We start from the raw sequence: 24,009 nt of genomic DNA, 5'->3' as shown, positions 1-24,009 counted from the left end.
TTAAAATATTGCTCGCGTCTTACTAGCAATATTAAAGTTGTTATTAAACCACTATAACCTATTCATGCCATCCTCTCTGTTATAAAATAATATAGCACTGTGCTGTATAACCTGCTTTAAAGTGGTAGTATACTCCACTTTTTACCTTTTACCTACAGGTAAGCCTATAATAAGTCTTATCTGTAGGTATAATTAATGGTTTATTAGATATTCCTCCTGCATGCAGACGCTGAAACCAGCGGCGCATGCGCTCTGAAGGTCCGGCGGATCCCTGCTGGAAAGTAGCGTCATCGCAGGTCCGGCCACTCACAGCACCGGAGCCGCCGAACCAGGAAGAGACGCTGAGGGAACATGACAGCTCCCTCAGCTGTGATCGGGTGACCGTGTCGGGGCTTAGTTTTAAGGTAAGTATTTCATAATGCGATGCATGCTAGCTAATTATGCCTTACTCCTGCAGGGTTTTATTTTTTAGGTAAGTATAGAACCGCTTTAAGGGAACAGGATCTATATATTTTTTTTTTTTTTTTAAGGGCAACAAACACTTTAACGTGTCTATTCTGCTAGTTTCAAAAATGTTAAAAAAAATAATTATATATATATATATATATATATATATATATATATAGCTTTGAACTTCTTTAGCAGCATAGGTTGCAGGTTTTTTTCTTTTTTGCACCCCCCCTGCTGAATGAAGTGCTCAAGGCAGCCGCCTTATCTGCCTGCCCCCCTGCTTGGCCCTGCATCCAGCAATGTATAATGCCTCATTCACCTTCACTACGTGATTTCCTGACCGCTAGCTTACTAATGGATGCACTAGTGAAATAGGGTCCGTCAGAAGAAACCACAAAGCACATGGGAGTAGGCATCCCACAGCCCTGTACGTGTCGGGTGTTTCAGCAAGCTTGGCTTTTAAGGAGTGCAAAGATCAATGGTGCATGGGTGGTAAGACAGTTAAGCAATAACTGTTTTCTTTACAGAGACATCTTTTTTTAAATCTTTTGAAAGAGTTACTTTAACTGTCTCTCTGTTGAGGAGAGCAGAAAATTAAGCTATTTGGCCCCGTTCACACAGGGCGACTGGCTATGTCCCCCGTACAGTGCCGGCACGGGGATGCACAGGTGTTGCCGGTGTCCCATTGTTGTCTTTTGGCACACACAGCTGCACGGACACAGCCGCTGTGTCCCAATATGACATGAAATGAGCTAAACCACAGGCACGTGTGGGTCCCTGAATGCACACAGGGTGAGTTTTGGTACCCCAACCCACATGTCCTATTGGGACACAGCGGCTGTGTTCTTGCAACAATGAGACACCTACACGGGGATGCATACACCACCTGTGCATCCTCCATGCTGGTAAAAGGATTGCTATGCATGGGGCCCGCAGATAATCTCTCCATGTTAATGGTGCCTTTTTAAGTCCCGCGGCATAAAAAAAATCCATATCAGTTAGAGCTGTATACCAGTACAATCGCTTTTTTTTTTTGCCTTGAAACCAAGTTTACTTTTCTATCAGGTTTCAATATTATAAAAAAAAAAATCCAAATATTGTGTTGCGCTATCTTATGCAAACAAATAACTATTTTATTTACCAGTTAATGTGCTCAGACAACACATATATATATATATATATATATGCATATATATATATATATATGTATATATATATATATATATATATATATATATATATATATATATATATATCCCCTGTGCAGAAATATCCATAATAAAAACATCTCTTAATAAACCACATAAAACTGAATATGCTGAAAATAGGTTGCACGTACACTGCATCCAGAAAGTATTCACAGCGCTTCACTTTTTCCAAAACAGATTAAATTCATTATTTTCCTTAAAATTCTACAAACAATTCCCCATAATGACAAAGTGAAAGAAGTTTGTTTGAAGTCTTTGAAAATTTATTCAAAATAAAAAACGAAAAAAAAATCCTGTGTGCATAGGTATTCACAGCCTTTGCCATTGCACTCAAAATTGAGCTCAGGTGCGTCCTGTTTCCACTGATTATCCTTGAGATGTTTCTACAATTTGATTGGAGTCCACCTGTGGTAAATTCAGTTGATTGATTCGGAAAGGCACACACCTGTCTATATAAGGTCCCACAGTTACCAGTGCATGTCCGAGCACAAACCAAGCCAAGAAGTCCAAGGAATTGTCTGTAGACCTCTGAAACAGGATTGTATTGAGGCACAGATCTAGGGAAGTTTACAGAAAAATTTCTGCAACATTGAAGGTCCCAATGAGCACAGTGGCCTCCATCATCTGTAAATGGAAGAAGTTTGGAAGCAACAGGACTCTTCCTAGATTTGGCTGCCCGGCCAAACTGAGCGAAGGTCCTTAGTCAGGGAGGTGACCAAGAACCCAATGGTCACTCTGACAGAGCTCCAGCTTTTTTTGTGGAGAGAGAAGAACCTTCTGGAAGAACAACCATCTCTGCAGCACTCCACCAGCCACTCCTCAGTAAAAGGCACATGGCAGCCTGCCTGGAGTTTGCCAGAAGGCACCTGAAGGACTCTCAGACCATGAGAAACAAAATTCTCTGGTCTGATGAAACAAAGATTGAACTCCATGGCCTGAAGTGTCATGTCTGGAGGAAGCCAGGCACCGCTCATCACCTGGCCAATACCATCCCTACAGTGAAGCATGGTGGTGGCAGCATCATGCTGTGGGGATGTTTTTCAGCGGCAGGAACTGGGAGACTAGTCAGGATGGAGGGAAAGATGAATGCAGCAATGTACAGAGACATCCTTGTTGAAAACCTTGTTACCAAAAATATATATGAGAGTTAATCTCAGACAATATTTGGGTTAATAATGAGAGTTCTATGACTGTGTGAAAACTTTAACACAACAATTATTTATTTGTATAAGGTTTGCCAATTCTACATAATTTACATCAATAATAACTATTGTACATACTACAAAAATGTAAAATATTCCTGGGTTCAACTAAACAAATACAATGCATAGAGTATAGACTCATATACACACACTATGACCGACACAAATAAAATATACAATGTACCCTTACTCCTTAATCCATAATTACCTCTAGTGATGTCTCTAGCTCTCCCATGCCAAACAGGAAGTCACCCTGTCTCACCGAACCTAATATAGACCCATATCCCATAGCCTTGTATAGGGCAATTCTCATTGGTTCAGCTATCTTGCTTTGTCACTTCCTGTGGGCGTATCTTGTTCAGGATAGGACCATTTCCCCCTCCCATAGTTACGCCTCTTTCTAACCACTCCTCTCTGTGTGGGGGCAATTATTCATAACTGCGGAGTAGCTCTGAAATTGCTACTTAAGATATGCAATATTTATTCCAGAGACATGTGGTCTACCCCTCCCCAGATGACTTATCCTCATTGCATATCTTAATGAGAGTCTTTTGATATGGAGGGATACCACTCAGGGCGGGGATGTCAGTCTATTCATCCTCGTCTATTGGCACCAGGATGTCTAACACCCAGAGATGTAATTGCAGGGTGCCACCATAAGGCACATTCACTGGCTCCCTCCCGGCTATAGGAAAAATCAAATTCAAACAGACTAGATAACAAGGTATTCACTTTATGTGTTTACATGTAAATAGCCAGCTGGCCTTTCAAAGGAACGTGTTACCCTGGATTAATTGATTACTAAAACCAGTTCGTCTGGCTCACGCAAATCTATCTACACTAAATTCCCAAGTATGAGTTTGTAATAAAAAATGGGTACATTTACTTTCATTAATATATATTTTACAATTACTGATGGAGTTTTATACATAAACCCCTCATCCTCACAACACGGTAAGGTAGATTACGCCTAAACTCCATATGGCAACAACCTGCTCCAGAGCGCTCTGGACCTCAGACTGGGGCTAAGGTTCATCTTCCTACAGGACAACGACCCTCAACACACAGCCAAGATAACAAAGGAGTGGCTGCAGGACAATTCTGTAAATGTCCTTGAGTGGCCAAAGCCCAGACTTGAACCCAATTGAACATCTCTAAGAGATCTGAAAATGGCTGTGCACCGACGCTCCACATCCAACCTGATGGAGGTTGAGAGGTCCTGCAAATAAAGAATGAGAGAAACTGCCCAGAAATAGGTGTGCCAAGCTTGTAGCATCATACTAAAAAATACTTGAGGGTATAATTGGTGCCAAAGGGGCTTCACCAAAGTATTGAGCAAAGTCTGTGAATACTTATGTACATGGGATTTTATTTTTATTAAATTTGCAAAGATTTCAAACAAACTTCTTTTACGTTGTCATTATGGAGTATTGTTTGTAGAATTTTGAGGAAAATAATGAATGTAATCAATTTTGGATTAAGGCTGTAACATAACAAAATGTGGAAAAAGTAAATTACTGTGAATAGTTTCCAGATGCCCTGTATATATGGGAATGTGATAGATATCAGCAGTTCTCACTAGATTTAATAGTTATTTATAGTTGCTTGCAAGGCTTTGTACTTATTTCAATATTATATAATTCTTAGACTCTCTTGGATACGGAACTGGCTAAAAGGGCGTGTCCAAAGGGTGGTAATAAACAGCGCATACTCAGACTGGTCTGAGGTGGTAAGCGGGGTGCCCCACGGCTCAGTCCTGGGACCAACCTTGTTCAATTTATTCATAAACAGCATTGAGGACGGGATCGGTAGTTCTATATCAGTTTTTGCAGATGACACAAAATTAGGCAGGGCAATAACTGCACAGCATGAAGCAGATATCCTACAGAATGACCTAGACAAAATAACAGAGTGGGCAACGACATGGCAAATGAGGTTTAATGTGGAGAAGTGTAAGGTTTTGCACTTGGTGACTAAAAACATAAAAACACAATACACGTTAGGTGGGGAACCCTTGGGGGAATCAAAAATGGAGAAAGATCTGGGAGTCTTGGTTGATGATAGACTAGGCAACAGCATGCAATGTCAAGTGGCAGCTGCCAAAGCCAGCAGAATATTAGCATGCATAAAGAAAGGGATGTATTCCAGAGATAAAACTATAATCCTTTCACTTTATAAAACTCTGGTCCGACCGCATCTGGAGTATTCTGTCCAGTTCTGGTCGCCAGTCCTCAGGAGGAATGTGTTGGAGCTGGAGAGAGTCCAGAGAAGGGCAACTAAACTAATTAGGGGATTGGAGGACCTAAACTATGAAGAGCGGCTGCAATCGCTCGATTTATTCTCCCTGGAGAAGAGACGCCTGAGGGGGGACATGATAGCAATTTATAAATCTCTCAATGGGGATCTCAGCTTAGAAAAAAAGCTGTTCAGTCGAAGGGATTGCATGAGGACTCGAGGGCATACAATGCGATTAGAGAAGAAGCGTTTTAACCTCAGGCAACGTGGGGGGTTCTTTACTGTTAGGGCTACAAGATTGTGGAATTGTCTACCACAAGAGGTGGTTTCTGCGGGAAGTATGGTGGCTTTCAAAAGACTCTTAGACGTACATCTCAAGGATCAGAACATTCAGGGCTATGTGAGATGATTACAGCCACACACACCTACACAGGTTGAACGGGATGGACTATTGTCTTTATTCAATCTCACCTACTATGTAACTATGTAACATTACCCAAAGGTCTGTAGTAATGGGTGAATTAAACTCATTAGTGGCAAACATCTCGCGATAGAGCCACCCTAACATTTCTGAATGCTGGGGCCCTGCTGTGCAACCTACACAAACTTACTTCCCCTGTTGTCTCTTACATTTACTGTTCTCTTTGTTTCAGTACACAATGCTGTCTGGTCAGGTGCCTTTCCAATGTCATGACAGGATGGTAACATACGCCACAGCAGAGGACATCATGAAGAAAATAAAGCAGGGAGATTTCTCCTTTGACGGAGACAGTTGGAAAAATGTTTCACAGGAGGCTAAAGATTTGATACAAGGTGAGCATTGTAAGCCCTGGTTCACACTGATGCGGTTCAGATGCCTTCCAGAATGCATAGATGCGCATGTTAAGTGAAATAACATTGTTTTCTATGAAGACCGTTCACATGCATTCGGTGCGATTCTGATTAACCACTTGCCGACCGCCGCACGACTATCTACGTCGGCGGTCAGCCCCTCACAGGCAAACTAACGTAGGGCTACGTTGCTTGCTTGTGAGGGTCTAGGGAGCGAGCGCGCGCCCCCCCGGGCGCGCTCCCGCGTGGTCACGGACCCCCCCGCGCGTGTGACCAGCGGACCCGATGTCCGCCGGTCACTCGGCGATCGGCGGGGGAGAGGGAGAATGTCAGGCAGCTTGTGTAAACAAACTGCCTGTCATTCTCCTCGCTGCAAAGACACTGATAAAACGGATCTGGTATGTAGATCCGTTGATCAGTGTCCTTACAGCTAGAGCCACAGCCAATCACAGTAGAAACCACGCCCCTAGGGACACACACAGCCCCTCCCTTCCAAATAAAGTTAACCCCTTCACTACCAGTGTATTTTTACAGTAACAGTGCATATGTATAGCACTGATTACTGTAGAAATGTCACTGGTAACCCCAAAAGTGTCAAAAATGTCGGTCAAGGGTCCGATCTGTCCGCCGCAATGACGCAGTACCGCAAAAAAAATCGCAGATCGCCGCCATTACGCGTTAAAAAAAAAAAACAACAAAAATGACAAAAATCTTTCCCTTTGTTAGTAAACGCGATAACTTTTGCGCAAACCAATCAAAATACGCTTTTTGCGATTTTTTTTACCAAACATAGGTAGCATAAAATAAATTGGCCGAAAATTTTTAAAAATTTTGATTTTTACATTTTTTTTTGGGGGAATTTCATATAAAAAAATGTGAAAAATATTGTTATTTTTGCAAAATTGACGCTCTTTTTTTGTTTATAGCGCGTGATCAAAAAATCGCACAGGTGATCAAATACCACCAAAAGAAAGCTCTGTTTGTGGGAAAAAAAGGACGTCAAATTCGTTTAGGTACAGCGTCGCACGACCGCGCAATTGTGCGTTAAATTCACGCAGTGCCGAATCGCAAAATACCCCCTGGTCGGAATGGGGGTAAAATCTTCCGGGGCTTAAGTGGTTAAAAAAGGGTCCTGTGCGTGTTTAGCGTGGTGTGATTTTAAGCTCCATAAACCAGCCTTTCTCCACCTTTTCAACACAGAGGAACCCTTGAAATAAATTTCTGGTCTTGGGGAACCCCTGCTAAAAATTAAAAATCTACAACTCATGACACATTAGTGTGACAGTCAGTGGGAAGAATGCTCCTTACTCTTGTCATCATTGGAAGAATTACCCCCTTACAGATAGCTAAAAGGAACAATGGTGTCATTGGGAACTTATCTGAGATGCAGAAATTGCCCATTGCTCAAGGAACCCCTAGCAACCTCAGAAGGAACCCTGGCTGGACTAGATGAACATAGAGATCTGTGTTCCTGAATAGCAGGAACATAGGATCCTGTGTTTATCTGTGACAGAACGGTGGTCTGCTTTGTTTACATAGGCAGACTGCCATTCTGTCTCTATGGGGAGCATTCTCAGATGGCCAGCGGACACGCTAATTGGCTCCTATTCTGGCCAATAAGCACCTGCGCGCGCCCCCACTGGCTATTACAGGAAACAACGTATAAGTGCGTAGTTTCGTGTAATAGAGCCGACCTGCCGCAGGATATGGGCGGCGGCTGGTCGGCAAGTGGGTAATCTGTCGGCACCCACGTACTGTAAGTGCCGATTCACACATCTGCGATGCGGGAACGCTGCGAATATGCAGCGTGTTCCCACATCGCATCCGCACCTCTGGCAGTTCACACTGCCATATGCGATACGCAGGGGGTGTCAATTAAATGTTAACGACACCCCCAGTTTGATCGCATATCGCAGTGCGATCTGACAGTACGCACAGAATCGGATCGCACAAGTGTGAACCACTGTGCGATCCGATTCTACTGCGGCTCAAAAAAAGCCTCCTTTGCGTGTTTGGTGCGGATACAGTGCAAATTCAGCCATACAAAGTGTATGGCTGAACTCGCATCTGCACATCAGATCGCATGTAATTAGGAGCAGTGCTCTCCAAATTACATGCGATCTCAGCAAACGCGGAAGTGTGAACCGGCTCTAACGCATATTGTGGTGGCAAATAGATGGTTTAACATCCGTATGCTGCACATGTGCATCGCTGGGCAGCCAATGTTTCTGTGCTGAGAGTGCATCAAAGACAGCTCTCGGTCTGTGACAGTCAATCACAGTGGTCTTATGATTACCTTTCCTTCCCTCCCCCATGTCATATATACTCCATTAAAGGGAATCTGGGGCTGGGCAAGAAGGGATTAAGTGACTCAGGCAAGCAGATGTTTTTTTGTTTTATGCTATGGAGTTGCGGAATGAAAGCCCTTCTGCATTCTAAGTCTGTATTTTTATTGCTTTGTTGAAAAAACATTCAGGACAAACCTGCTTGGACTGTTCCTGGGTGTCCCTGTCTGGGGTATGGTTACCACCGCCGATACAGCTGAGCCTGTCTACTTTACAGTATGTAATTAGAATCTTTTTTTTTTTTTTTTTCAGTCCTCTATTTAAAGGTTCACACCAGGATTTGACATAACAATACGTTGCTGTCACTGAACAATCAGTTAGGGTACATAAATAAATATAAACTCTATGTACAAAGGTTTTTCAAACATTCCCATTCAGTGATACAATGAATATTAAGCTGATTTTTTTTTTTTTTATAGGTATCTAAAATGCTAAAAAGCCTAGAGTTATTTTTGTTTTTATTTATTATATTTGTGTAATATTTAGGGTAGATTTAGACATGCATCTAAATCTCCCTTGCCTCTGAAGCCTGATCTGTGTTCAGATCGCCTTACAGAGTCTACCGACAGGTGGTGAGAAATCAACGCAATGCCTCTTTACCGCCTGTTTTAACCCCTATTTTTTGCCAACAAGCGGGTCGCAACTGCATGCATTTCACGTGGTTGCGGGGCTTTTGCATTTTTTTCCCCATTTACTTTAAAAGTGTAGCGTTTGGCAGGCTTGATGGGCATATCAGGTCAACTCTGCTGCGGGTGAGAAGCAAAGCATTGCAGCTGTGCCATGTAAACATGCCCGTCCGCTGACGACGTCAATACGTGTGACGAAACACGTTGGGTGGATCCTATTGGTGGATGGTCAGACGCATGCGCGATTGAGGAGGACGGCGGCCATTTTTATGGTTAGAAACGGAACTACACTGGTGTTATCACACACAGACATGCTGCTGCCACTCTGCGAAATTGTGAGTTTCTCTCTTTTATTTAAATAAATCCAATGGGAATTACTACACTATGAGAGTATGAGAGGCTCCTTTCGTCTTTTGTTTCCTGTGAGAGTGTATATGCAGATTAGAGGCTTGTGGTGATCTACAACCGAGGATACGGTGCTTCAGATCGTGGTCTGACAGACATTTACTTTCTGCTGTAAATGACCTCTTTGGTCTATCGATCCGGTAAGGGCATTTTGGAGACCTTTCCTCTGGTGGTGGATCTACTGCACCCTTTGACTTCCAGGATTGTCTGTGTGGACTCACAATTTGTGGATATCTAATAATTTATATGGACTTTTAATCTGTTCAATGTAATTCGGATGTCTCTTTTATACTTTCTATATGAACTTATTTATTTGATTAGCGCTACAACTTTACCATACATATGTCTATTGGATTTTTTCAGAATCTTTTGTGTAGCTGCTTTTATTACTTCTTAGTTTAACTTATATGGTACATAGCGCAGCAATCTCTATACTTTTTTATGCCCGTCCACTGCCTATTGCAGTTTAGGGGGTGGGGCGGTTAGCAGGAGGCAAAAATATGCCTCAACCGCACATTTTTCTGCCCCCTCCCCCCCCCCAACCACAAGTCTAAATTATGTCTCATACTATTGATTTTTATTTTGAATGAATATTAATAATTTCTGTTAATATTCTCTGATTTCTGATATTTTTTTTTTCCCTCTCATCTCACACCCATTTCCCTCTTCTCAGAATTGGAATTTTTTTTTCTTTTTCTTATTACCTTTTACAGGTAATCCTCCTCACACTTTCTGGATTCTGGCCTAAGCCAGGATGACGTATACTGCAGCCCGAAGTCTCCTGGGATATCCATGTCACCCATCTTATGAGACTTCGGGGTGCTGTACTGTGCATGCTCCATGGTGCATCACCAGGGGGTCGGCTGTCTCTTCCTGGTTTATGGAGAAGGCCCCCTGATGTTCCAACTTAGCACATGCACGTTAAAAGGGGGCCAGCTGCAAGAATCCAGCAGAAACCGTTGGCTCCAGATGAAGAAGAAGGTGGCAGTGTGGGGCTGGGTGTGAAGCACCGGATCCCTACAGAACATGCTGGATAGCTGGGCATGTATTTTTTTTTTTTTTGTGGATGAGAAGCAAGAGAAAAAAAGTGCCTAATTGTACAAAGAACCAGCTACGACTAAAAATGAGAAAATAACCTTCTATTAATGTACGAACCCAGGGGGTAGGTTCAGGCGATAGGAAAATTTGCTGTTACAGGGTAGAATGTGTAATTGCTGATGATAACAAGCACTAGTAAAATGTGGGATAAGGTGGGTGGGAGGATATCGTTTATAAAATACTTTAGTTTTATCTTGTTGTTTTAGTAGGTTTCCTTCAAACTCAGCCCAAGTTCTAAAAATACCAAGCCTAGCTTTTTGGTTAAACAAAAAAAGAAAACGTGCTTTCACTGATTTTCTCACCCCATCTCCGGCACTGTCTCTCAGACTCACAGCTCTGTAGTCCAGTGAGCGTAAAATGATGCCCAACGTCATTCATGTCTTTCCTGCATCAGCGCTGCTCCCTGCATCTACGGGGACCACCCATCGCTGGAGAAGATCGAGAGTGGACCCAGTCCATTGTGTAAGCAGCCAGAGGACATCATATAAAGGGAAGTATAATAAAAAGATAGCATAACATACACATGGGAGAAAGGGTCTGTAATGGAACCGCGACTGTATTTGTGGGATTCCATCAGAATACTGCTTCCTCCAGTATGAACATAGGTATCAGATATTATAGCGCCCCCATACAAAACCAGCCGGAACTTAGCCTGTATGGATCTGAAAAAACAACATCCTTTATTGAACAGACTCACACACAATATATACACACAGGAGAACATCCCCCTCCTGATCAAATTACCCCACCAGGTCAGGTGTCTGATTACATTATCATATGCACATGAAATTGTGTACAGAAATATAATTAACATATCTAAGGCACAACCAACACGAACCGTATACTATTTTCCCTCGGCAACTAACAGATGACAGTGATTTAATTAACTTGAGTTAATTAACTAGCAAACTTGATGTTATCGAGCGCACAAAATACAATACACATTATTATAACTGTAAACACAGAACCCACAGTAGACAATAGGTGAGTAAATTGGCATAATCAACAATGTGTGGAAGACAGGTGGTTGAGCTGATATTAGCATCAGCTATGAGTCTGACTGTGTGAAGCAGTCTCTTATTGGCAATAGGCAGCTAGGCCTTTACCATGGATCCTAGGTCTAGAGTCCCAGAGTCTTCATATATTCCTTGAGATATATTGTTGATAAATATTACTGTCCCATTTGAGTAATCCAAACCATATTCTCAGTGTCTTTTTAGTAGCTGTCCATTTCCTTGGTCACCCTGTGTCCCTAATAGACACACGGTGACTTACACATAAGAGGGACCAAGGGAGCTGAGAGATGGATTTCTCAGCCTCTCGAATGTAAGCTGGGTTTGGGTTCCACAGGCCCCCCAACCAAAGTGACTCCCGTCACAGGGTCACTTGTCATAAGAAGCATGAAGCCTGAGGTTGGAGCCTGAAGTAATATCCGCACTCTGTAGTCGAAGCTTGGTTCTGCGTAATTTTTTGCTTAAAGGGTAGTTGATGCTTGGAATAAGCGTCAAGCAGAGGTAGTGAGCCAGTCAATAGTAAATGGCTTCAAACAGGCTTTGGACAAACATGATAGATCTATACTCAGATAACAAAAGTTAACGAAAAAAAAATATAAAACAAAACGGGCAGACTCGATCAACCACTCTGTCTTTTTCTCCCGTCACTTTTCTATGTTTCTATGTTAATTATAGTTTCCTGACCATAAAATGTTGCTTTGTTTTGCCCAGGGCTTCTTACTGTGGATCCTAACAAAAGAATTAAGATGTCAACACTGAGATATAATGAATGGCTTCAAGATGGCAGTCAACTATCTTCCAACCCACTGATGACCCCTGATGTCCTTGGCTCTGCTGGAGCTTCCGTTCACACACACGTCAAAGCCACTTTTCATGTGAGAGTCTGAGATACTTTCCTGTGGTCTGTATGACAAATGTACTCTTACAGTTGTTAAAGTGTTAATCAAGATAATAAACATGTGGACATTTCAAATAATATAGTCGGTTGACAAGAAAAATACCAGCTTTCATCAGTACGAGACAATTTATACATACAGTAGATTTTCAAAAGTATTGGGACGCCTGCCTTTACACGCACATGAACTTTAATGGCATCCCAGTCTTAGTCCGTAGGGTTCAATATTGAGTTGGCCCACCCTTTGCAGCTATAACAGCTTCAACTCTTCTGGGAAGGCCGTCAACAAGGTTTAGGAGTGGGTCTATGGGAATGTTTGACCATTCTTCCAGAAGCGCATTTGTGAAGTCAGGGATTGATGATGGATGAGAAGGCCTGGTTTGCAGTGTCTGCTCCGATTGTTCCATCAGGTTGAGGTCAGGACTTTGTGCAGGCCAGTCAAGTTCCTCCACCCCAAACCCGCTCATCCAAGTCTTTATGGATCTTGCTTTCTGCACTGGTACGCAGTCATGTTGGAACAGGAAGGGGCCATCTCCAAGTTGGGAGCATGAAATTGTCCAAAATGTCTTGGTATGCTGATGCCTTCAGAGTTCCCTTCACTGGAACTAAGGGGCCAAGCCCCATCCCTGAAAAACAACCCTACACCATAATCCCCCCTCCACCAAGTAATTTGGACCAGTGCACAAAGCAAGGTCCATAAAGACAGGGATGAGCAAGTTTGGGATGGAGGAACTCTAGTCCTGACCTGTGCGTTTCCCTCCTCTCCTTGCACACTGTACCAATCACTACGTACAGCGTGCGAGGACAGGAGAGAACTGAACCGGACGTGCATCGGTTTGTTGACAACTGATCGCTCTGTCATTGGACGGAGCAATCACGTGATAAAGGGACGCTGCCATTGGGGGGGGAAGCACGATTTTGGGAGGACGTCATTGTATGCCCTCCCAGAATAAGCCGACTGCACTGTAGCCATCATTCGGCTATGGCCCGGTTGGCAAGTGGTAAAAAAACATTCATCCTTATGATTGTTTACTTGCTGTCCTGTTTCTTGGTGTTTGTGAACACTTACATATTTTAAGAGCTGCATTTTTTCCTTGATACTTACTAATGCCTTATGGGCAAAAACGAAGACTCGCTCTTTTTGTTTCTCTGAAGCATGAACCCTAAGGGTCCTTTCACACGGGCGGTCCGTATGTCCGTTTTTCATCCCCTTTTTTGCGGATGAAAAACGGACATAATGCATGTCAATGGGATTGCGGATGTCAGCGGATGACCATCCGCTGACATCCGATTTGCGTTCTTTCCTATCAGTTCCATTTTTTGGAACGGAAGAGAACCCTATTTCTCTTACGTCCTCCGACAGTCGCCCCCTCTTCATATTCGTCACATATGGGGTATTAGACTTTGCGCCGAAGGATTAGCTAGGCAACAGAATATGTTAACATTAAAGCTTTTAACATATCCCACCCTCAAGGGGTGGTCCCCTCAGTCAATACCCTCCTACTTCCTGCAACCATATCTCAGTTTTAATGTCTAGCTTGTCAGGAGTGGCTGGCTTTTCCTGTGCTGGGGCTTTCTGCCCCAGACTCTTTCTTCTTTTTGAAATTTTGTTTGAGTTTTCTCTCTACCTTTACTTAGCTGTTATTTTTGTCAGTGTTAGTTAGTTCTTCTGATGAAGAGGATCATGCGGGCTGGGTCTCGGGCTGATCCCCCTGGTCGCAGGTCGTGGGTCAGTGGCTTCCCAGTCTGCCATCGAGCGTTCAGCCAGGTAACGCTCCTGGCACAGTGAACGACCCATCCCTGTTCGGTGCAGGGATGATTGGTGAGGTGGCTACCTCACTGGACGCCGTGCGGTTTCTTAACCCCCATTTTGTGCGTCTTGAATTGCGACTCTCCCTGCCTCTTGTGCAGCGGCTTGTTCGCCTGTGCGGGTCCCCCACACCATTGAGAGGTAAGTGTATCTATGTGGGGACCTGTCTGTCTGGGGGGGTGTCAGTCTGGGACTTTGTAACCTGCCTCTATTCACACTGCTTGTCTCCCTATCTCTCGGCTGCATGCTGTGGGCTGCAAGGGGGGGGGGGGAGAGCTGTGTGACACTCTGTGTGTCAGCCTGGTCAGTGTGAAAAGCTGTGTGCTGTGGGGCATGTTTTTTTGGCATGTTTGGGCATATACAGCGATCGCTGCGGCGATCTGACATGTGTTCTTCTACATGGATGACATGTGTGCATTACTGCACTGTGGAGCGGCGGTTTCGGCGCCAAACGGCGCCATTTTGCCTACACTCGCTCCGGCCGCATGTTTTACATGCATGGCGGCCATTTTCTTGTAGCCTCCATAGGCTTTCATAGAGCGCCCTGGCAGCATCACTTCCTCTTTCCAGGAACACCGATCGAGGCAGCAGCAGCGGCGAGGGTCTCCTCAGGTTTTATCCTTCTGTTCTTGCTATCCATTGCCTGTGTTCAGTTTGCATATTCCCTGTGGGGGTCTCAGTGTGCTTGAGTGTGGTGCGGTGGGCTGCGCTTGCCGCGCTTGCTTAAAGGGGCAGTTAACCCTTTATTGTCTGGTATTACAGGGGCAATGGATTCTCAGGAGGGCAAATTTCCTACCGCCTTGGTGGAAAGCCAGGGGACCGCTGTTTCCCCCCCAGGGGGGGGATTTAGCCACTATTGTGGCTGGCCTTGCTGCTCAGGTGCAGATGCTGGTGGCTGCTCAATCTACTAAAAGACCCAGAATTGCTCTTTCCTCTGATTCTGAGGGTGAAGGTGATGGGGTTGTTTTGGCGGGGGCCTCCTTATCGGGGTCCCGCTCCTCCCTAGATCTAGTGGGGTCCGAGGTGGAGGCTGAAGTTGAGGGGGTTGATAATTCTCCCCCTGGCTCGCCTGAAGAGCTTGCAATCATGGATGAATTGATTGCTTCCATAAAGCAAACACTGCGCTTGCAGGATGAAGTGTGTCCCCCCGCTGCCTTGGCGGCCTATGGGACGCAGAGAAAACGCAGGACACCGCAGGTTTTTCCCTGCAATGATGATTTTCAGCGCGCTGTTAAGGAACAATGGCGCAATCTGCGCAAACCTTTTGCTGTACCAAGTAGGTTCAAGCTGCGTTATCCTTTCTCGCCTTCCACTGATGAAAGGTGGTGTGTGCCTCCCCCAGTGGATCACGCAATTGCGGTTTTAAACAAGGCCACTGCGATTCCTGCAGAGGATTCCCCTGTGTTCCATGATGCCACGGATAGGAGATTGGAGTCTCTTGCCCGTCACACTTATTCTGTTACGGGTTCTATGCTAAAAGCTCTGTTTGCTTCTCTCATGGCGGCCCAGGCGATCGCAAGTTGGACGCAGATGCTTAGGCGCGTCCTAGTGGCCGACTCGGCCTCGCCGGCGACCCTGGATATGGTGGATCAAATCCACCAGGGTGTCATGTATCTGTGTGATGCGGACCTGGACCTGATTCCATTGGCTGCACGTGTGCACAGCGTGGCGGTGTTGTCTCGCCGCCTGGTTTGGTTAAAATGTTGGTCGGTGGACCAATCTTCGCGTAAGACCTTAGCCAATCTACCTTATGATGGGTCTCGCCTTTTTGGGGAGTCCTTGGATGTGTTGATTAAGGGGATCACCGGGGGTAAGAGCACTCTCTTGCCCCATTTCCCCAAGGCTAAGGGGGCTTCTGGGAAGAAGCATGCTAATTTTCGGCCCCCTCAGGGGTCCTTTCGTGCCTTTCGGCCGCACTACAAGGGCAAGCCGTTCAAAGGTCAAGGCTCTCAGAAGAAGCCCTGGTCTGGGAAACAGAAGTCCGGCCAATCCGGATCTGCAGCCCATAACAGTTCGGCCTGAAGGGGCGCCCTCACCCAGTTTTGGGGTGGGGGGACGCTTGCTCGGTTTTCTTCAACCCTGGTTGGCCCGTGTGCGGGACAGATGGGTTCAGGAGATCGTTCGATCTGGTTACAAGATCGAGTTTCTCTCTCGGCCGGAGAGCAGATTTTTTCCCTCAAATCTTCAACTGTCTCCAGAGCGTTTGCGGGACCTGCACCTGGCGGTGCGGGACCTGAGGGCTCAGGGAGTGGTGGCTCCTGTGCCTCATCGGGACAGATTTCGGGGGTTTTATTCCAATCTGTTCACCGTGCCCAGAAAGGACAAGGTTCGTCCAATTCTGGACTTGAAGGCTCTGAACCGCTCTGTGCGGGTTCGCAAGTTTCACATGGAATCCCTGCGGTCGGTGGTGGCTGCCCTGGTTCCGGGGGAATTCATGGCCTCCATCGATTTGAAGGATGCGTATCTTCACATCCCCATTTTCGAGGGTCACCAGAGGTTCCTTCGATTTGCCATTGCGGAGGATCACTACCAGTTCGTGGCGTTGCCTTTTGGTCTCGCCTCGGCTCCGCGGGTCTTCACCCAAGGTGCTTGCACCGGTTCTGGCATTATTGAGGGCCCAGGGCATTTCTGTCCTGGGGTATCTGGACGACATTCTGGTTCGGTCTGCGACCAGCCAGGGTCTGGAGAAGGACCTGTCTGTCACGATGCAAACTCTGCAGGAGTTTGGTTGGACGATAAATTTTCCAAAGTCGACGCTGAGTCCGTCGGTTCGTCTTCCCTACCTGGGAATGATTCTGGACTCGGTGCAGGCGAAGGTCTTCCTGCCGGAAGACAAACTCAGAACTCTTCAGGAGGAAGTCAGGTCCCTCAGGGACGTTCCGCACTCGTCTCTGCGGACGTGCATGAGATGTCTGGGATTGATGGTCTCGGCCTTCGAGGCGATTCCCTTCGCCCAGTTTCACACGCGGGGTCTCCAAGCGGAGATCCTATCCAGGTGGGACGGGCGACCTCATTCTCTGGATCTTCAAATCTCGTTGAGTCATCGCACCAGAAGAAAACTTCTGTGGTGGCTCCAGTCCCCGATGGTGTCCGGGGGCAAGTCGTTTCGTCTTGTCTCGTGGACGGTGATCACCACGGATGCCAGCCTGTCGGGCTGGGGTTGTGTTCTGGGCGTTCTGTCCGCCCAGGGAACTTGGTCGGAGGGGGAGTCTTCCCTTCCGATCAACATTCTGGAATTGCGTGCGATAAGTCTCTGTCTTCATCGCTGGACGGACCGGCTGCAGGGCTGCCCGGTTCGGGTGCAGACGGACAATGCCACGGCGGTGGCCTACATCAACCACCAAGGGGGCACCAGGAGTGCCCGAGCGGCTCGAGAAGTGGCCGACATTCTGTCTTGGGCCGAGACTCATGTCCCGGCGATAACGGCGGTTCACATTCCGGGGGTGGAGAATTGGCAGGCGGACTTTCTGAGTCGCCAGACCCTGGATAAGGGGGAATGGTCTATCCACCCGGCTGTCTTCCAGATGTTGTGCGCGAAGTGGGGTCTTCCAGATGTGGACCTGTTCGCGTCTCGTCTCAACAACAAGGTGAGAAGGTTCGTGGCAAGGACGCGCGACCCTCGGGCAGACGCGTCGGACGCGTTAGTGGCCCCGTGGCATCAGTACAGGCTGATGTACGCGTTTCCACCGATTCAGTTGCTGTCCAGGTTCCTTCGCAGGTTACACTCGGAACGCAGCACGGTGATTCTTGTGGCACCGGACTGGCCTCGCCGGTCCTGGTACGCAGACCTCGTGAATCTGGCGGTCGACGCCCCGTGGCGTCTGCCTCTTCGAGACGATCTTCTGTCTCAAGGACCGATATACCATCCTGCTTTACAGTCGCTGGCTTTGGCGGCCTGGCTGTTGAGACCGAGGTCCTGAAGGAGAGGGGTCTCTCTCCAGAGGTCGTTCATACTTTGATCAACGCGAGGAAGTCTTCCTCGGGGAAGGTTTATTACCGTACTTGGAGGGCCTATTTTGCCTGGTGTGAGTCCAGGGGGTTTTCACCCCGCACGTACTCGGTTTCCCGTGTGCTGTCTTTCCTTCAAACGGGTGTTGATCAGCGTTTGGCGCTGGCTACGATAAAGGGTCAGGTGTCTGCACTGGCCGTTCTGTTTCAACGTCCCGTGGCTTCCAACTCCTTGGTTGGCACTTTTGTTCAGGGTGTGCGGCATCTGGTTCCTCCTAGGAGGGATCCTTTGCCCCCTTGGGACTTGAATCTCGTTCTGTCTGTGTTGCAACGTGCTCCTTTTGAACAGATCAGGGAGATCTCGTTGTCTATGTTGTCCAAAAAGGTCGCCTTTTTGGTGGCGATCACTTCGGCTCGCAGAGTGTCGGAGATGGCGGCTTTGTCCTGCAAGTCTCCGTACCTGGTTGTTCATTTGGATAAGGTGGTCTTGCGACCTAATCCTTCTTTTCTTCCGAAACGGGTTTCGGAATTCCATCTTAATGAGGATATTGTCTTACCTTCGCTGTGCGCGAAGCCTAAACATCCAAAGGAGGTGAGATTGCATTCTCTGGATGTTGTCCGGGTGATAAGGGTTTACCTTAAATCGACTGTGTCTTTTCGAAAGACGGACTCCTTGTTTGTTCTTCCAGAGGGTCCTCGGAAGGGCATGGCGGCTTCGGCCTCTACCATCGCAAAATGGTTCAGGCAGACCATTGAACAGGCCTATGCTTTGCAGGGGAAGGTTCCCCCTGTGCCTGTGAAGGCGCACTCTACTAGATCTTTGAGTACGTCTTGGGCCTGTCGTCATGGGGCTTCTGTAGCCCAGGTGTGTAAGGCGGCGACCTGGTCGACCTTACACACGTTCACAAGATTCTACAAAGTAGATGTTCAGGCATCGGCGGATACTTCCTTTGGCCGCAAGGTTCTTAGTGCGGCGGTTCCCTAGGGTCCCTTGTTGGGGACCTCTGGCTGTTGGGATAAGTTTTGTATCCCCTGGTTTTTTGTCTTTTCCTGGGTTGTTGCTCCTGTTGAGCACTTGTTTTTTTCTGTTGCCCAGCTGGTTTCCTTCCTTTGGTAAGGTTCCTTTCTTTGCTCCGGAGACTGCGTTGCCTTTCGGCGCGGATGCGTTTCCCACCCCTCATGTTTGCACTGCTTTGGGACGTCCCCATATGTGACGAATATGAAGAGGCGGCGACTGTCGGAGGACGTAAGAGAAAACGGAATTTTTGTAAAATCTTACCTGTAAAATTCCTTTCTCTGAGTCCTCCGACAGTCGCCGCCCCCGCCCCTCTTTTGGGGTTTGGTTGTATACTCTACTGCTATTCCACTAAAACTGAGATATGGTTGCAGGAAGTAGGAGGGTATTGACTGAGGGGACCACCCCTTGAGGGTGGGATATGTTAAAAGCTTTAATGTTAACATATTCTGTTGCCTAGCTACTCCTTCGGAGCAAAGTCTAATACCCCATATGTGACGAATATGAAGAGGCGGCGACTGTCGGAGGACTCAGAGAAAGGAATTTTACAGGTAAGATTTTACAAAAATTCAGTTTTTTCTTCCTTTTAAAAAACAGAACGGATGCAAAAACGGATTTCAGCGGTATCATCCGCTGACATCCGCAATCCTCTTGACATGCATTATCTCCGTTTACCATCCGCAAACGGATGGGATGATGAACGCACATACGGACCGGATGACACAAGTGTCATCCATGTCCGTAAAAAAAAAATGCCGGAGCGGATCAAAAAACGGTCTGCTCCGTGTGAAAGGACCCTAAGGCCCCTTTAACACATACAGACGGTTCATTTCATCAGTTCAGTCACATTGTTTTGTCATCAGTTTTTTTCAGTCAACATCAGTTTCACATCCGTTTTTTCATCCGTTGTCATTCGCTTTCATCCAAGCTTTTTTTTTGACGAATGAAAATTAGCTTTTTCATCCACTCAAAAAAACGGATGTTGATGGAATCAGATGAAAACGGATGTAAATGGATGATCATCCGTTGTCATCTGTTTTTCCATAGGGATACATTAATGTACATTTTTTATCCGTCAACGGATGGATGAAAAACGGACGAACAGTCCGTATGTGTGAAAGGGGCCTGAGTCGTAAATACTTTATATTTTATTCCTAACACCTGAAGGCCCCCTTATGATTATTCTGGTGCTCCTCACCCATCCAACACTTAAAGTGGAAGTAAACCCTCCTATCGTTTTCTAGAAAGGAAGCTGCCATCTTGGCCTCTGTTTAATCTTCAACTGCCATGATGCTGCATATGTGATCAGTTATGATACCAGCCATTGGATGGTTTGACAGTTTGGTTGAGAGCACAACCAATGGGAGTGTTACATTTCGGGCAACTGTTAAATTAATGGGTTTACTTCCTCTTTAAAGCGGATTTCCACCCAAAAGTGGTAGGTAGTTCCAAACCCCTGACATGCCACATTTGGCATGTCATTTTTGTGGGGGGGGGGGGGGGACGGGTACCTAGTTTTGACAGGTACCCGCTCCCACTTCCGCTCGGCGCCCTGAGCGGAAGTTCTCCTCTCCCCCTCCCTCCCTGCAATCTTCTGGGACATGTCAGAGGTCCCAGAAGATTGCCGGCCAATCACGACGCGTAGCGCAACTCGCGCAGTGCGTATCCGGCTGTGAAGCCGCAAACTGTCACAGCCGGGTGCCCACACCAGTGATGCCGCAGAGCAGAGAGGGAGAAGTGCGAGACTTCGGGCGGCCGCATCGCTGGACCGTTGGACAGGTGAGTGTGTGAGACTGGAACTCCGCTTTAAACATGCTTCTTTGACAACATAGCATGTGTTTTTTAGTACATAAACTCATCCAGTCTTTTGTATATCTCACAGGCCTTCAATAAGTACAAGCGGGAAGGTTTCCTCCTCCAAAATGTGGACAAAGCCCCACTGGCAAAGCGCAGGAAGATGAAGAAAACAAGTACCAGTACGGAGACTCGAAGCAGCTCCAGCGAGAGCTCTCACTCCTCCCATTCACACGGTAAAACCTCTCCGACAAAGACTCTGCAGCCGACGAGCAAATCCCAGAGCAATAACCCCGACACCATCTTCCAGTTTACGGACTAGAGCTACAGCTAGAGCAGCCTTCTTCAGATACACAATGGCCACAACCAAAACGCCGCCAAGCACCACCTCTTTAAGGCTCACAAGCTATTAGCCATCCTTTTTATTATTATTGAGTTCTTTGATGTGGACCCTTTGGTGCTGCCCGGAGGGTGTTGAGGCATGCAAGCACTAATAATGGGTGCTCTCATAAACTTTTTTTTTTTTTTCCTTTTCTCCTCTTTCCTTGTGTTTAGGGGGGAAATTGAAGACCTTCCAAGGGCTGATGCAGACATTGCAATGTCTTGCCTTATTTAACCCTAAAGCTGCTGTCAAGACCAAAACGCATTGAAGTGGGGAGCGGGAGTACCACCTGGCTAGAGTTTGGTTGATGCGCCCTGCGTCGGTCAGTTATACAATATAAGACACAGCCAGCTTATGCAACCCGTGGCTTCGGAGCTACAGCTTGGGCTCGAGGGATTCTTTGTCCATCACGAAGCCAGAGAGCAATATGTTTCCGCTTTGCGTACTGTGGTAAGGTGGCAACGTCTTTATTTATTTGCGCTTGACTTGACGTGCCCCTTAGCAGTATGTGTCCTTCATTTCACTTCTTTTGAAAACTCTATGAAGAGTTTCCTTGTGCTACATATGTAAATCCGGCCTTAATTCTCAATTATGTTTATTGAGAGAGCGGCCTTGGAAGTTTTTCAACTGAAGTCATGCAGGCAGCAATTATTTTTAATTGCCTTTTACCACCTTGCAGAAGGTGGCTGCATTTCTTTTTTTATAATAGGGGGGCAGAGACTTCTTGTGTCAAAATCCTACTGTGTTTTACCCTGTGGGAACTTGGCATTTTAAAACTCTAGTAATGCTTTGGAGAGGATTAAAGAGACCCTGTCGCCAAACAAGTTATGTCAACAGCAATCTAAGGTTATATGTGAATTTAATGTATTTTAGGTATGTTATTTAACTGTAAAAGCCTTTATTTTGTGAGACTGAGGCTTCACAATCTTGAATGTGATGTCAGCAGCCCCAGCAGACTCAGAGCTGTCACTTTAGTGACACTCTATAGCAGTGATGGCAAACCTTGGCACCCCAGATGTTTTGGAACTACATTTCCCATGATGCTCATGCACTCTGCAGTGTAGTTGAGCATCATAGGAAATGTAGTTCCAAAACATCTGGAGTGCCAAGGTTCGCCATCACTGCTCTATAGTACTACACTTTGCTCCTCCCCCAACTGACATATCATTCATTTATGTGGCCGGCTCTCAGGGCAACCTCTCATCCTATGACAGTTCAGGGCAGTCGATAAAATTTATATCGGGCCCTGACACCTCCTTCACCCTACACAGTTGTGACTGAGGGAGGAGAAGGAGGGTAGAGGAGCTAGGCTGGCACAAACAGGAATTATACACTCCCAGTACAGAAAAAGGCTATGATGTGGCAGGAGGGAGGGGGAGCTGTGCCTATGCTTAGGAGTTGACTCTTAGGCCTTGTTCACACTAGCGGATGAGGGGCAGTAAAACTAGGCAGTAGCTGAAAAGGCAGCTACTTGGGGTTCACACATGCCACGGCAGCAATGCTTCGCTTTGTAGCAGTAATAATCCCCCCTGTTGCTTACAAGTAAACGGGGCTGCTCTGCAAGCGCCCTGCGACATGCGCTAGCGCAGGGTTTAAGGGATTAAATAAGGGCGCACTGACCTTGTTCATTACCACTAAAAAATTTATTAAAATGGGTAACGTACCTTATACTCCCAAACATAGGATGTGTACATGCATGTAGGAAATGGGAACCACTCGCCTCCAGAACATTTCTCTACTGCTGGATAGCGGGATGGCGTCCACAAAGACAAGGTTTGGCTTACGCGTTTTTGAGGGAGAACCCTGGAGGGGAGTGGTTCCAATTTCCTACATGCATGTACACATCCTATGTTTCTGAGTATAATGTACGCTACCCATTTCGATGTTAATACATTTTTTAGTGGTAGTGCACAAGGTTGGTGCGCCCTTCTCCTGTTGTTGTCCTACAGTGTTTTTGGATACCCTTTGACCTGAGGGGGCAGCAAGACCACCTCATCTGTGCTAAAAAGACCATTCACCTTCCCGCATACCACTTGAGCACAGGAGAGATACTGTTTAAGGGATTAAAGCAGGAAATGAGGAGACCCCATTACTAAATTCTGTTGGTGGGACAAAACGCATTGAGAATGGCCTGGGCGGAGCTGGGCTGAAATAGTTTTGATTCCTCTATATCCTTGGGCTATTTCGCTGGTGTGCAGCGCTTCCTTCTGCCTCCTCGCTGCCTCTCAAATGCTCTTTGAAGGGCAATCTGAAATCGGATTGCTCATCAGAGATCAAAGCACGTGTGAACAAGCCCTTACTGGAGTGGAGAAATTCCTTGGCATGTTCAAAGGCGCGTTGCAAGTGAATGAAAAAAAAAATTGTTTATGGAAAGGGAAAATGCTGCAAATAAGCTTGATAAAATACTTGATTTTTCTCTGCTTTTACCTACAATTTTTCAAGTTGGTGACAGAGTCTCTTTAATTTATTTTTAGAATAGTTTTTCCACTGTGAGGTTCATTTACCGTAAAAAAAATATATATAATTTTATTACGTGGTAAAGAGGTGCTTTTCGGAAAGCCTCTTAGTCTACGTCTTTCTTACATCATAGAAACTTGAACATTTTGTACTGTAGTCGGAAGGGAAACTAGGCTGCCCGCTGGGTTTACTTTATCAGTGGTCAGTCTTGCTTTTACTAGAAAATTGTCCTGTGATGTGTTTGTGTACTCCTGTTTGTTCCGTCCCGTTTCTGTCCTGTTTTTAACCACGTCGT

At 46.2% G+C, this 24,009-nt stretch overlaps 1 protein-coding gene across 1 annotated transcript in view; it reads left to right on the top strand.

Moving 5' to 3' along the window:
* RPS6KA5 (ribosomal protein S6 kinase A5) overlaps positions 1 to 21,592 on the top strand; it is a 204,367-nt gene extending 182,775 nt beyond the window's left edge. The window contains exons 15-17 of the mRNA XM_082242791.1: positions 5,749 to 5,908; positions 12,125 to 12,288; positions 20,964 to 21,592. Of these exons, the coding sequence (XP_082098917.1) occupies positions 5,749 to 5,908; positions 12,125 to 12,288; positions 20,964 to 21,197 (558 nt within the window). The 3' untranslated portion in view covers positions 21,198 to 21,592. The remainder of the gene's footprint in view (positions 1 to 5,748; positions 5,909 to 12,124; positions 12,289 to 20,963) is intronic.
* The last annotated feature ends 2,417 nt before the right edge of the window (positions 21,593 to 24,009 follow it).

Source organism: Pelophylax lessonae, assembly GCF_965119305.1.
Source record: "Pelophylax lessonae genome assembly, chromosome: 13".
NCBI classification, from domain to species: Eukaryota; Metazoa; Chordata; class Amphibia; order Anura; family Ranidae; genus Pelophylax; species Pelophylax lessonae.
The sequence above is the reverse complement of the archived record's forward strand: the minus strand, read 5'-3'. Positions and strand labels throughout refer to the sequence as shown.